We start from the raw sequence: 14267 nt of genomic DNA on the forward strand, positions 1-14267 counted from the left end.
GTACCTCTCTGGAATACATCACCTCTAATGTACCTCTCTGGAATACATCACTTCTAATGTACCTCTCTGGGATATATCACTTCTAATGTACCTCTCTGGAATACATCACTCTCTGGGATACATCACTTGTAATGTACCTCTCTGGAATACATCACCTCTAATGTACCTCTCTGGAATACATCACTTCTAATGTACCTCTCTGGAATACATCACTTCTAATGTACCTCTCTGGGATACATCACTTCTAATGTACCTCTCTGGGATACATCACTTCTAATGTACCTCTCTGGAATACATCACTTCTAATGTACCTCTCTGGAATACATCACTTCTAATGTACCTCTCTGGAATACATCACTTCTAATGTGCCTCTCTGGAATACATCACCTCTAATGTACCTCTCTGGAATACATCACCTATAATGTACCTCTCTGGAATACACCACTTCTAATGTACCTCTCTGGTATATATCACTTCTAATGTCCCTCTCTGGAATACATCACTCTCTGGGATACATCACTTCTAATGTACCTCTCCGGAATACATCACTTCTAATGTACCTCTCTGGAATACATCACTTCTAATGTACCTCTCTGGAATACATCACTTCTAATGTACCTCTCTGGAATACATCACTTCTAATGTACCTCTCTGGGATATATCACTTCTAATGTACCTCTCTGGAATACATCACTCTCTGGGATACATCACTTCTAATGTACCTCTCTGGAATACATCACCTCTAATGTACCTCTCTGGAATACATCACTTCTAATGTACCGCTCTGGAATACATCACTTCTAATGTACCTCTCTGGGATACATCACATCTAATGTACCTCTCTGGAATACATCACTTCTAATGTACCTCTCTGGAATACATCACTTCTAATGTACCTCTCTGGAATACATCACTTCTAATGTACCTCTCTGGAATACATCACCTCTAATGTACCTCTCTGGAATACATCACTTCTAATGTACCTCTCTGGGATACATCACTTCTAATGTACCTCTCTGGAATACATCACTCTCTGGGATACATCACTTCTAATGTACCTCTCTGGAATACATCACTTCTAATGTACCTCTCTGGGATACATCACTTCTAATGTACCTCTCTGGAATACATCACTCTCTGGGATACATCACTTCTAATGTACCTCTCTGGGATATATCACTTATAATGTACCTCTCTGGAATACATCACTTCTAATGTACCTCTCTGGGATATATCACTTCTAATGTACCTCTCTGGAATACATCACTTCTAATGTACCTCTCCAGAATATATCACTTCTAATGTACATTTCTCTGAAATACATCACTTATAATGTACCTCTCTGGGATACATCACTTCTAAAGTACCTATCTGGGATACATCACTTCTAATGTACCTCTCTGGAATACATCACCTCTAATGTACCTCTCTGGAATACATCACTTCTAATGTACCTCTCTGGGATACATCACTTCTAATGTACCTCTCTGGGATACATCACTTCTAATGGACCTCTCTGGAATACATCACTTCTAATGTACCTCTCTGGAATACATCACTTCTAATGTACCTCTCTGAAATATATCACTTCTAATGTACCTGTCTGGGATACATCACTTCTAGTGTACCTCTCTGGAATACATCACTTCTAATGTACCTCTCTGGAATACATCACTTCTAATGTACCTCTCTGGAATACATCACTTCTAATGTACCTCTCTGGAATACATCACTTCTAATGTACCTCTCTGGAATACATCACTTCTAATGTACCTCTCTGGAATATATCACTTCTAATGTACCTCTCTGAAATATATCACTTCTAATGTACCTCTCTGGGATACATCACTTCTAATGTACCTATCTGGGATACATCACTTCTAATGTACCTCTCTGGAATACATCACCTCTAATGTACCTCTCTTGAATACATCACTTCTAATGTACCTCTCTGGAATACATCACTTCTAATGTGCCTCTCAGGAATACATCACTTCTAATGTACCTCTCTGGAATACATCACTTCTAATGTACCTCTCTGGAATACATCACCTCTAATGTACCTCTCTGGAATACATCATCTCTAATGTACCTCTCTGGAATACATCACCTCTAATGTACCTCTCTGGAATACATCACCTCTAATGTACCTCTCTGGAATACATCACTTCTAATGTACCTCTCTGGGATATATCACTTCTAATGTACCTCTCTGGAATACATCACTCTCTGGGATACATCACTTCTAATGTACCTCTCTGGAATACATCACCTCTAAAGTACCTCTCTGGAATACATCACTTCTAATGTACCTCTCTGGAATACATCACTTCTAATGTACCTCTCTGGGATACATCACTTCTAATGTACCTCTCTGGAATACATCACTTCTAATGTACCTCTCTGGAATACATCACTTCTAATGTACCTCTCTGGAATACATCACCTCTAATGTACCTCTCTGGAATGCATCACCTATAATGTACCTCTCTGGAATACACCACTTCTAATGTACCTCTCTGGTATATATCACTTCTAATGTACCTCTCTGGAATACATCACTCTCTGGGATACATCACTTCTAATGTACCTCTCCGGAATACATCACTTCTAATGTACCTCTCTGGAATACATCACTTCTAATGTACCTCTCTGGAATACATCACCTCTAATGTACCTCTCTGGAATACATCACTTCTAATGTACCTCTCTGGGATACATCACTTCTAATGTACCTCTCTGGAATACATCACTCTCTGGGATACATCACTTCAAATGTACCTCTCTGGGATATATCACTTCTAATGTACCTCTCTGGGATACATAATGATACATAACAAAATAGTGACAGAACTGTTTCCAACATATAGGCCTTTGATATCTGCTTCCTGTTATCCAATGCATCATGGGTATATCTTCTATGACTAATGTTGCTACCACTGTTAGGCCTCTTGCCCTTCTGTCTGGTTGGCACACAGAGCTTGGCAATGGGCACAGGAGTGGCATCTCACGTGTGTGTGTGTGTTGCCTTCACATACACACACACACACACACACACGTAGGACCGACAACACTACACTAACAGCATCCTGTCCTGCTGTGCTGCTGCAGATATAGTCTCTATTGGGGTGATGAGTAAGCAGCAACCTGATCGCTGCACTTAGAGAGAACAGAGAGAGTATCCAGTCAGCATATAGAGGTACGGGTGGAGGTTATTAATTGTATCACCCTGTTGCAAGAAATGTAAAACTTGTAGTGTATTTAAGGTTAAAAAAGGCTTCTGAAGTTTGTAATTTCCACTTTGAAATATCAGACATGATTTTCCCTGATGAAAAATGTATGAAGCCCTACGAAAATGTCAATTAATTATAATTCTAATGCTGCAGGATTATTTTTCTGCTGTAGCAAACTGGCTCAAATCAATATCCTACATCTGTACAGGGAGGGTTCACTCACTCACTCACTCACTCAGCAGGGTTGATGGGCACACTGACATTGATGTCATTCATATCCTATTCTTTAGCAGGTGTGTTGGGGGAGGGCACTGATCCATCTAATCCAATCATTCAGTAACAAATCCTCTTTAACCTCTGGATTCCATATATCTATGATGATGACTTTCAATTATCTCTATGAATGCATCAAGGGAACAGATGGGTTATTATTGTACACAATTTCTATAATAGGTGAATAGATGTAGTTGAGGGATATACCATAATGGGTTCCATCTAATCCTTGTGAAAGCCTAGAATTCTGGGAGAGAGGAGAGGAGAAGGGAGAACAGTGGTATGATGTTCCTGTATACACAGTGCCTTCAGAAAGTATTCATAACCGTTGACTCATTCCACATTTTGTTGTGTTACAGCCAAAATGGATTATACACACTTTTTTTCTCACCCATCTACACACAATACCCCATATTGACAAAGTGAAAATATGTTTTTAGACATTTTTGCTAATTTATTGCAAATGAAATACAGAAATATCTCAATTACATAAGTATTCACACCCCCGAGTCAATCCATGTTAGAATCACCTTTGGCAGCAAATACAGCTGATAGTCTTTCTGGGTAAGTCTCTAAGAGCTTAGCACACCTAGATTGTACAATATTTGCCAATTATTATTTTCAGAATTCTTCAAGCTCTGTCAGATTGGTTGTTGATCATTACTAGACAACGATTTTCAAGTCTTGCCATAGATTTTCAAGCAGAGTTAAGTCAAAACTTTAACTCGGCCACCCAGGAACATTTACTGTCTTCTTGGTAAGCAACTCCAGTGAATATTTGGCCTGTTTTAAGTTATTGTCCTGCTGAAAGGTTCATTCATCTCCCAGTGTCTGTTGGGAAGCAGACTGAACCTGGTTTTCCTCTAGGATTTTGCCTGTGCTTTGCTCCATTCCATTTCTTTTTTATCCTGAAAAACGCCTCAGTCCTTAACGATTACAAGCATACCCATAACATGATGCTGCCACCCCTATGCTTGAAATTATGGAGAGTGGTACTCAGTAATGTGTTGTATTGGATTTGCCCCAAACATAACACTTTGTATTCAAGACAAAAAGTTAATTGCTTTGCCACATTTTTTTGCAGTATTACTTTAGTGCCTTGTTGTAAACAAGGTGCATGTTTTGGAATATTTGTATTCTGTACAAGCTTCCTTCTTTTCACTCCGCCAATTAGTCTAGTATTGTGGAGTAACTACAATGTTGTCTTTGTGGTTGAATCTATGTTTGAAATTCACTGCTCGACTGAGGGACCTTACAGATAATTGTATGTGTGGGGTACAGAGATGAGGTAATCATTCAAAAATCATGTTAAACACTATTATTGCACACAGAGTGAGTCCATGCAACTTATTATGTGAGTTGTTCGGCACATTTGTACTCCTGAACTTATTTAGGCTTGCCATAACAAACGGGTTGAATACACCCATTCTGCCTTTCATTCTGATACTCAAAGCCTCAACAAAGACATGGACTGGTACTGGTACTGGTACTGGTGATAAAAGGCCTACAAATCAAATCAAATGAATTTGTCACATGCGCCGAATACAACAGGTGTAAACCTTACGGTGAAATGCTTACTTACGAGCCCTTAACCAACAATGAAGTTTTTTAAAAGTAAGTAAGAAACATTTGCTAAATAAACTAAAGGAAAAATAGTAACACAATAAAATAACAATAACAAGGCTATATACAAGGGGTACCGGTACCGAGTCAATGTGCAGGGGTAAAGGTTAGTCGAGGTAATTGAGGTAATATGTACATGTAGGTCGGGGTAAAGTGACCATGCATATAATAAGCAGAGAGTAGCAGCTGCATATGTGAAGAGTGTGAAGGAATGTGTGTGTGTGTGTGTGTGTGTGTGTGTGTGTGTGTGTGTGTGTGTGTGTGTGTGTGTGTGTGTGTGTGTGTGTGTGTGTGTGTGTGTGTGTGTGTGTGTGTGTGTGTGTGTGTGGTTAGAGTCCAGTGAGTGTACATCGAGCCTGTGTAAGAGAGCCAGCGCAAAAACGAATAGATGCCTATTAAATGAATGATTTAAGCTTCGGCACAAAGGCAGAGAAACAGCCCTGTTTTCTGCTCTGCTAATTGTTGGCGCTAGCACACCACTCAATGGTGAATAGAGGGAGGGGGAATCTGCATCGCTTGCTCATCCAGAGCCACTGGAGCTCAGCTCAACACCCTCAGTCTGGAGACATCAGAGAGAGAAACTCACAGAAAGTCTGAATGAAAGAAACAGAGACTCTTGTGGAAGATGAAAAAAAATGATCCCCACACAAACATAGTTTGAAAAGTGAACTTTCTACAATTCTACACATTTTGCCATGGGGCAAAGAGAAAAATGTGCAGTGTTATAGCTAATCTCATGCTATTTTACACATTTTTCCATGAGACTGAGAGAAAATGAAGCTTTTTTAAAGATCGTTTTCTGCAATTCTATACATATTTCCATGGGGCAGAGAGAAACATTTGCAGTTTCATAGCTAATCATGCTATTCTACACATTTTGCAATGAGGCTGAGCAGAAATGATTCTTGTATCTTACAGCTAATTTACTGTCATTCACCAAACAAATTGCCATGGCATATGACCTCTGGGGGTGTGTGTGGGGGGATGTGGTATGCCAGTGCCTACCAAACCTAAAACTCCAGACATGGGATTAGAAGTCGCAATATGGGGACAGCTGAATGGCCCGAATGAAATGCTTCTGTATGGTTTGGATTTCTATATTGGATCTTTGTTTTGCTGATCCACTTTTTGCAAAGGATAGGGATTAATAGTCTATAATTTATAGATTGAAACAATAATGTCGCTGCCAATAGTTCACTGCAGCCTGCTGGTGTTATCTATTATCGTCATACAGTAGGCCTAGGCTAACTTTAATGCTTTATCACGCTATGGGTGAAATGTCAAGACAAAACGTCCATCCTAGTAGTTGGCCTACTGATTGTAATTCAATAGGTTACCTGTTTTTTAACATGTGTGTAGACTATTTGAACTCAATGTCTTAAGACATAACAGAAGATTAGTCGCACGTGCAAACGTAAACAAGATCGAAGTACACAGAGGGAGGAATACATGGATATGGGTAAAATATAATTGTTGGGTCTTACCTTGTAAAAGAAAGGCTCTGCTCTCATTGTGGAACCCCTGAACTTGGAAAACTCCAGCGAACGACTCTCCCAACTTCAGTTCATCGAATACGTTGATGCGGAGGGCAGGGTCGACCCCAAAGCCTAGAGCTGGACGAGAGAGACCGGATAGAAAGAGTCCGGAAGCGGCAGAGATAGCGTTAGTTCAGCACCATGGACAGCGACCGGCAGTCCGACACCTTGGTGTGGACAAAGCGCAGCGGGCTACTGCTGCTATATCATGATGTAATACTGCGAAACTTAGCCTACAAACCTTCATTCTGATAGGTTACAAATTCCTACACAGCCATAATGGTAAAAGGATTGTAAAACATGAAAATTAAGAAATACATTAATTCAGTTAGCAACTGAAACCACGTCATAGTAACATACTAAAATCAAAACATGACAGATATAGGAAATCAGTCAACATAATTGCATAACAAAATGCGGACGCGTAGCTTACCTGGGAAGATGCCAAACATACAGTGCAAAAATGAAAGTTTAAATAGTCCCATCATGAATGGAAAAGAATCACAACAATGAGTCCATGCTTATCTGTCCACTTCCAAAAATACTGGTGGTGCTAAAATACCGGAGGCGATACGCATCAGTTAGAATAAAAACCACATGCGCGCAAAATTACTCATCATCCAATATTGACCGTCGTTCTTAGAACTTTTAAGACCAATTAGAAAGAAGGACTAAGATATCAAAATATTCCATTCAGCATTCGTGATGATTGAGAAGAGCGCGCTGAAGACAGGTGCAACATCATCACTATAGGGGCTGCTAGCTAGAGAGTGAGTGAGAGAAGGCTGGTATGTGGAGACTCATGGAAAGCGAAAAGATATCGTCTGTGCTCCTTTTTGCCCCCTTTTGGTCTACCATGGAACACAATCTAATAGATGAGACTGATTGCACTTCTGCCATCTGTCAGATGTATCAACATTTCCAAATGACTGTAAGAGAGTTGCATTTAACGACGTTTGATAGTCAATGATAGTAATTTAATCAGCTAATATTTCCAGCTGGGCGTTTTTCGTGATCCTTTGGCATGCTTAGCCTACTGCAAATGTGGTTTCAGTTTGTCAAAACAATCTTTAGAAAATAAAACATTTTCCCTTCAATATTAAAATGCATTTCTAGCTACATTCCACACACCACACCTTCAGCCAGTAGATAGAAAACTCCCTGGGCCTCTAAACTATTAACAAACCATCACCATTAACATCATCTAAACCATTAACATCCACATTACCATTAACATCCTCTACTCCGTTAACATCCTCTAATCCATTAACGTCCTCTAAACCATTAACATCATCTAAAATATTAACATAATCTAATCCATTAACATCTCCATTACCATTAACATCCACTAATTCATTAACATATTCTAAACCATTAACATCTCCATTACCATTACCATCCTCTAAACCAATAACATCCTCTCCTCCTTTAACATCCACTAATCCATTAACATCCTCTTATCCATTAACATCCTCTAACCCATTAACATCCTCTACTCCTTTAACATCCTCTAAACTATTAACATCCTCTAAACTATTAACATCCTCTAACCCATTAACATCCTCTAACTCATTAACATCCTCTAACTCATTAACAACCCATTATCATTAACATCCTGTCCACCATTATCTGGTCAATAACTCTTAAAGAACAAATGCACACTCAGCAAGCTGGTCATTATGAACTGTAGTTAAAAGGTTAAAAGTACATGCTAGTCAGTAATCTGTCAACTCATTACAAACAAAACATTTTCTACCTAGAAGGAGGGGACCATTGCTGCAGTGTTGCCTGTAGCAACACACACACACACACACACACACACACACAAACAAACTGAGCCACATGTCACCAGGTGCCCTTGAGAATCTATTGAGGAGAACAGGTTGCCATGGAACCTGGAGGCTCATTAGCATATACATGAGGGTTAGATAATGACATGTGGGGTCACACTGAACCTTCGGCGCTCAGGGTTACAGAACCCTGGAGGCATCTACAGTGAGGGAAAAAAGTATTTGATCCCCTGCTGATTTTGTACGTTTGCCCACTGACAAAGACATGATCAGTCTATAATTTTAATGGTAGGTTTATTTGAACAGTGAGAGACAGAATAACAACAACAAAAATCCAGAAAAACGCATGTCAAAAATTTTATAAATTGATTTGCATTTTAATGAGGGAAATAAGTATTTGACCACCTATAAATCAGAAATATTTCTGACTCCCAGGTGTCTTTTATACAGGTAACAAGCTGAGATTAGGAGTACTCCCTTTAAGAGTGTGCTCCTAATCTCAGCTCGTTACCTGTATAAAAGACACCTGGGAGTCAGAAAATCTTTCTGATTGAGAGGGGGTCAAATACTTTTTTCCCTCACTGTATCTCTCAACCTAGTCAGGGCTTGATGGACTATACAGTATAGAACCTTTATACAGCTCTGTAGTATGTTAAACTCTGTACAGCTCTGTAGTATGTTAAACTCTGTACAGTTCTGTAGTATGTTAAACTCTGTACAGCTCTGTAGTATGTTAAACTCTATACAGCTCTGTAGCATGTTAAACTCTGTACAGTTCTGCAGTATGTTAAACTCTATACAGCTCTGCAGTATGTTAAACTCTATACAGCTCTGCAGTATGTTAAACTCTATACAGCTCTGCAGTATGTTAAACTCTATACAGCTCTGCAGTATATTAATGACTGAGTTTGGAGGTCTAGCAACAATATAGAATACAAGACAGTTTATACAAGAAAGGAGTGATGTAATATGCATATGTATGTTAATGTCAGACTTATAGATCTACAGGTCTACATGTAGGAGTGCTGTTCTATACATCTCTTTTATGGCAATGTCACAGTTTCATCCGTATGAATGCAGTGTTGTGTTGCCAGTTGACGAGTTAGATGAATGATCCCCTGTAGTTAACGGAACCCAGTTCTGTCAGCTGACATTACAGCAGCCTCTGTTACCTGCTGATGAGTATTCACACGGCAACACAGGCACATTGAATTTTACACACACATACACACACGAACACACACACACGAATGCACACACACGAACGCACACACACACACATGCACACACATATAGACACATGCACACACACATAAATGCACAAAGCACGCACGCACACACAGTGGTGTAAAGTACTTAAGTAAACATAATTGAAAGTACAACTTAAGTAGTTTGTTGGGGTATCTGTACTTTAATATTTATATTTTTTGACTACTTTTACTTTTACTTCACTATATTCCAAAAGAAAATAATGTACTTTTTACTCTATACATTTTCCCTGACACCCAAAAGTACTGGCTACATTTTGAATGCTTAGCAGGACAGGAAATGGTCCAATTCACGCACTTATCAAGAGAACATCCCTAGTCATCCCTACTGCCTCTGATCTGGCGGACTCACTAAACACACATGTTTTGTTTGTAAATTATGTATGACTGTTGAAGTGTGCCCCTGGCTTTCCATAAATAAAAAAATTAATACAAAAATGGTGCTGTCTGGGTTGCTTAATAGAAGGAATTTGAAATGATTTATACTTTTACTTTTTCTTTTGATACTTAAGTGTATTTAAAACCAAATATTTTTCGACTTTTACTCAAGCAGTATTTTGCTGGGTGACTTTCACTTATACTTGAGTCATTTTCAATTAAGGTATCTTTACTTTTACTCAAGTATAACAATTGGGTACTTTTTCTACCACACACACACACACACACACACACACACACACATATTCTGCTAGAGGACACCCTCCCAATCAGCTCATGTGAACGTGGTGCTGTGGCCCATGGAGGAAAACCTAACGCCTCTCTCTCTCTCAACACCTTGATCACACACACACCTCCTCAGGACAGAGGGATGATGAAATGAGGAAGCCGTGTGTGTGTGTGTATGTGTGTGTGTGTGCGTGTGTGTGCGTGTGTGCGTGTGCGTGTGCGTGTGTGTGTGTGTGTGTGTGTGTGTGAACTGAAATACTGAGAGATGTGAGCTGTACATACATGAGTCTCAATCAGCATTATGTTCAAGGTTCCTAAGATCAACTGTCATCTGTCCTGTTTAAATTGCTATACAGCAGAGCAGAGGAACACTAACTAAAACATAGCTCTCTCTGCTCCTCTGTTCTGATCTAAGTACTTATTGCTAGCAGAGCACAGGTCAAAATCTATCATTTATTCCTGCCATTAAAGTCAGATGCAGTCTGGGATCTTAAGCACAACAAATTCATGTGAATTGCAAAAAAAAAAAGAATATACAAAAAATGTAACACAACATGCAACAATTTCTAAGATTTTACATTTACATTACATTTAAGTCATTTAGCAGACGCTCTTATCCAGAGCGACTTACAAATTGGTGCATTCAACTTCACTCTTTGCTTTACTTTACTTCAACTGTCAGTCAACTTTGCATTCGTGTTTTATACTTCTGCTGACCCCAGATGGTAAACTTCTCACTAACAAACACTCACACACACACTTTCTCATACAAACTCTCAGTGCCCAGCCCGATAACATATCAATACCCAATCTGCAAAGACAACACTGAGTACAGTTACTGAGTTACAGTTCATATAAGGAAATCAGTCAATTGAAATAAATTCATTAAGCCCTAATCTATGGATTTCACATGACTGGGAATACAGATATGCATCTGTTGGTCACAGATACACTTAAAGAAAAAGTAGGGGTGTGGATCAGAAAACCAGTCAGTATCTGGTGTGACCAACATTTGCCTCTTGAAGTGCAAAACATCTCATTCGCATAGAGTTGATCAGGCTGTTGATTGTGGCCTGTGGAATATTGTCCCACTCCTCTTCAATGGCTGTGCGAAGTTGCTGGATATTGGCGGGAACTGGAACACGCTGTCGTACACGTCGATCCAGAGCATCCCAAACATGCTCAATGGGTGACATGTCTGGTGAGTATGCAGGAATCTAAAATTATGTTGGATGTGGCTTATGGTAGAGAAATTAACATTCTCTGGTAACAGCTCTGGTGGACATTCCTGCAGTCAGCATGCCAATTGCACACTCCCTCAAAACGTGAGACATCTGTGGCATTGTGTTGTATACTGCACATTTTGGTGGCCTTTTATTGTCCCTAGCACAAGGTGCACCTGTGTAATGATCATGCTGTTAAATCAGCTTCTTGATATGCCACACCTGTCAGGTGGATGGATTATCTTGGCAAAGGAGAAATGCTCACTAACATGGATGTAAACAAATTTGTGCACAACATTTTAGAGGAATGCGGTTTTTGTGCATATGAAAAATGTCTGGGATCTTTTATTTCAGCTCATGAAACATTGACCAACACTTTACATGTTGTGTTTACATTTTTGCAGAACGTAACATATCAGACAAATTGGATGACGAAGTACAAAAAAAGCGGGGTTAAAGTTCCAGAGCATCACTTTAAGACAGTCCAGACTATAAATTCCAGAGCATCACTTTAAGACAGTCCAGACTATAAATTCCAGAGCATCACTTTAAGACAGTCCAGACTATAAATTCCAGAGCATCACTTTAAGACAACCCAGACTATAAGTTCCAGAGCATCACTTTAAGACAACCCAGACTACAAGTTCCAGAGCATCACTTTAAGACAGTCCAGACTATAAATTCCAGAGCATCACTTTAAGACAACCCAGACTATAAGTTCCAGAGCATCACTTTAAGACAACCCAGACTACAAGTTCCAGAGCATCACTTTAAGACAGCCCAGACTATAAGTTCCAGAGCATCACTTTAAGACAGTCCAGACTACAAGTTCCAGAGCATCACTTTAAGACAGTCCAGACTATAAATTCCAGAGCATCACTTTAAGACAACCCAGACTATAAGTTCCAGAGCATCACTTTAAGACAACCCAGACTACAAGTTCCAGAGCATCACTTTAAGACAGCACAGACTATAAGTTTCAGAGCATCACTTTAAGACAGTCCAGACCATAACTCACATTTCTTTATCATCCCTGAGGATCACAGTGCGTTACACAAGATGTACCATCTACAGTACTGTGTGTGTATGTATGTATGTGTGTGTGTGTTTGTGTGTGTGTCAGGCAGTTTGATGAGTTCATGTTGCGCGTCCAATTCATAATGCATATTCTGTGCCTCAGAACACATTCCATCTCAGCAGGCAGACCAGGCAGGTGCTATGTTCTACAATATCATATGAGACACATTGAATAAAACAATGTTGAAGGATTTCAATGGTCTGGAACAACAGCCTCTGATAGTGTTGAAACAGGCCTGCAACAGGAACTGATAGTGTTGGAACAGGCCTGCAACAGCCTCTGATAGTGTTGGAACAGCCCTGCAACAGGAACTGATAGTGGTGTTAGGATAAAGTAATCCTTCTACCCCCCCCCCTTACCCCACCCCCCAAAAAATAACAAAAATATTGTAAAGCGGTTGTCCCACTGGCTATCATAAGGTGAATGCACCAATATGTAAGTTGCTCTGGATAAGAGTGTCTGCTAAATGACGACAATGTAAATGAAAAATGTGTTGGAACAGCCCTGCAACAGTCTCTGATAGTGTTGGAACAGCCTCTGATAGTGTTGGAACAGTCTCTGATAGTGTTGGAACAGTCTCTGATAGTGTTGGAACAGCCTCTGATAGTGTTGGAGCAGCCTCTGATAGTGTTGGAACAGTCTCTGATAGTGTTGGAACAGTCTCTGATAGTGTTGGAACAGCCTCTGATAGTGTTGGAACAGTCTCTGATAGTGTTGGAACAGTCTCTGATAGTGTTGGAACAGCCTCTGATAGTGTTGGAACAGTCTCTGATAGTGTTGGAACAGCCTCTGATAGTGTTGGAACAGTCTCTGATAGTGTTGGAACAGTCTCTGATAGTGTTGGAACAGCCTCTGATAGTGTTGGAACAGCCTCTGATAGTGTTGGAACAGTCTCTGATAGTGTTGGAACAGCCTCTGATAGTGTTGGAACAGTCTCTGATAGTGTTGGAACAGCCTCTGATAGTGTTGGAACAGTCTCTGATAGTGTTGGAACAGCCTCTGATAGTGTTGGAACAGCCTCTGATAGTGTTGGAACAGCCTCTGATAGTGTTGGAACAGTCTCTGATAGTGTTGGAACAGTCTCTGATAGTGTTGGAACAGCCTCTGATAGTGTTGGAACAGCCTCTGATAGTGTTGGAACAGTCTCTGATAGTGTTGGAACAGTCTCTGATAGTGTTGGAACAGTCTCTGATAGTGTTGGAACAGTCTCTGATAGTGTTGGAACAGTCTCTGATAGTGTTGGAACAGTCTCTGATAGTGTTGGAACAGCCTCTGATAGTGTTGGAACAGCCTCTGATAGTGTTGGAACAGTCTCTGATAGTGTTGGAACAGCCTCTGATAGTGTTGGAACAGCCTCTGATAGTGTTGGAACAGTCTCTGATAGTGTTGGAACAGCCTCTGATAGTGTTGGAACAGCCTCTGATAGTGTTGGAACAGTCTCTGATAGTGTTGGAACAGCCTCTGATAGTGTTGGAACAGCCTCTGATAGTGTTGGAACAGTCTCTGATAGTGTTGGAACAGCCTCTGATAGTGTTGGAACAGTCTCTGATAGTGTTGGAACAGTCTCTGATAGTGTTG

General features: G+C 40.1%; 1 protein-coding gene across 1 annotated transcript in view; it reads right to left on the bottom strand.

Annotated features, from left to right (window-relative positions):
• LOC311129352 (protein NEL-like) overlaps positions 1–7163 on the bottom strand; it is a gene marked incomplete at its 3' end in the record, with an annotated part of 58822 nt that extends 51659 nt beyond the window's left edge. Inside the window, exons 1-2 of the mRNA XM_084161618.1 lie at positions 7098–7163; positions 6614–6742 (exon numbers count right to left, since the gene is read on the bottom strand). Of these exons, the coding sequence (XP_084017744.1) occupies positions 6614–6742; positions 7098–7152 (184 nt within the window). The 5' untranslated portion in view covers positions 7153–7163. The remainder of the gene's footprint in view (positions 1–6613; positions 6743–7097) is intronic.
• Between the last annotated feature and the right edge of the window lie 7104 nt (positions 7164–14267).

Source organism: Coregonus lavaretus, assembly GCF_964263955.1.
Source record: "Coregonus lavaretus genome assembly, chromosome: 5".
NCBI classification, from domain to species: Eukaryota; Metazoa; Chordata; class Actinopteri; order Salmoniformes; family Salmonidae; genus Coregonus; species Coregonus lavaretus.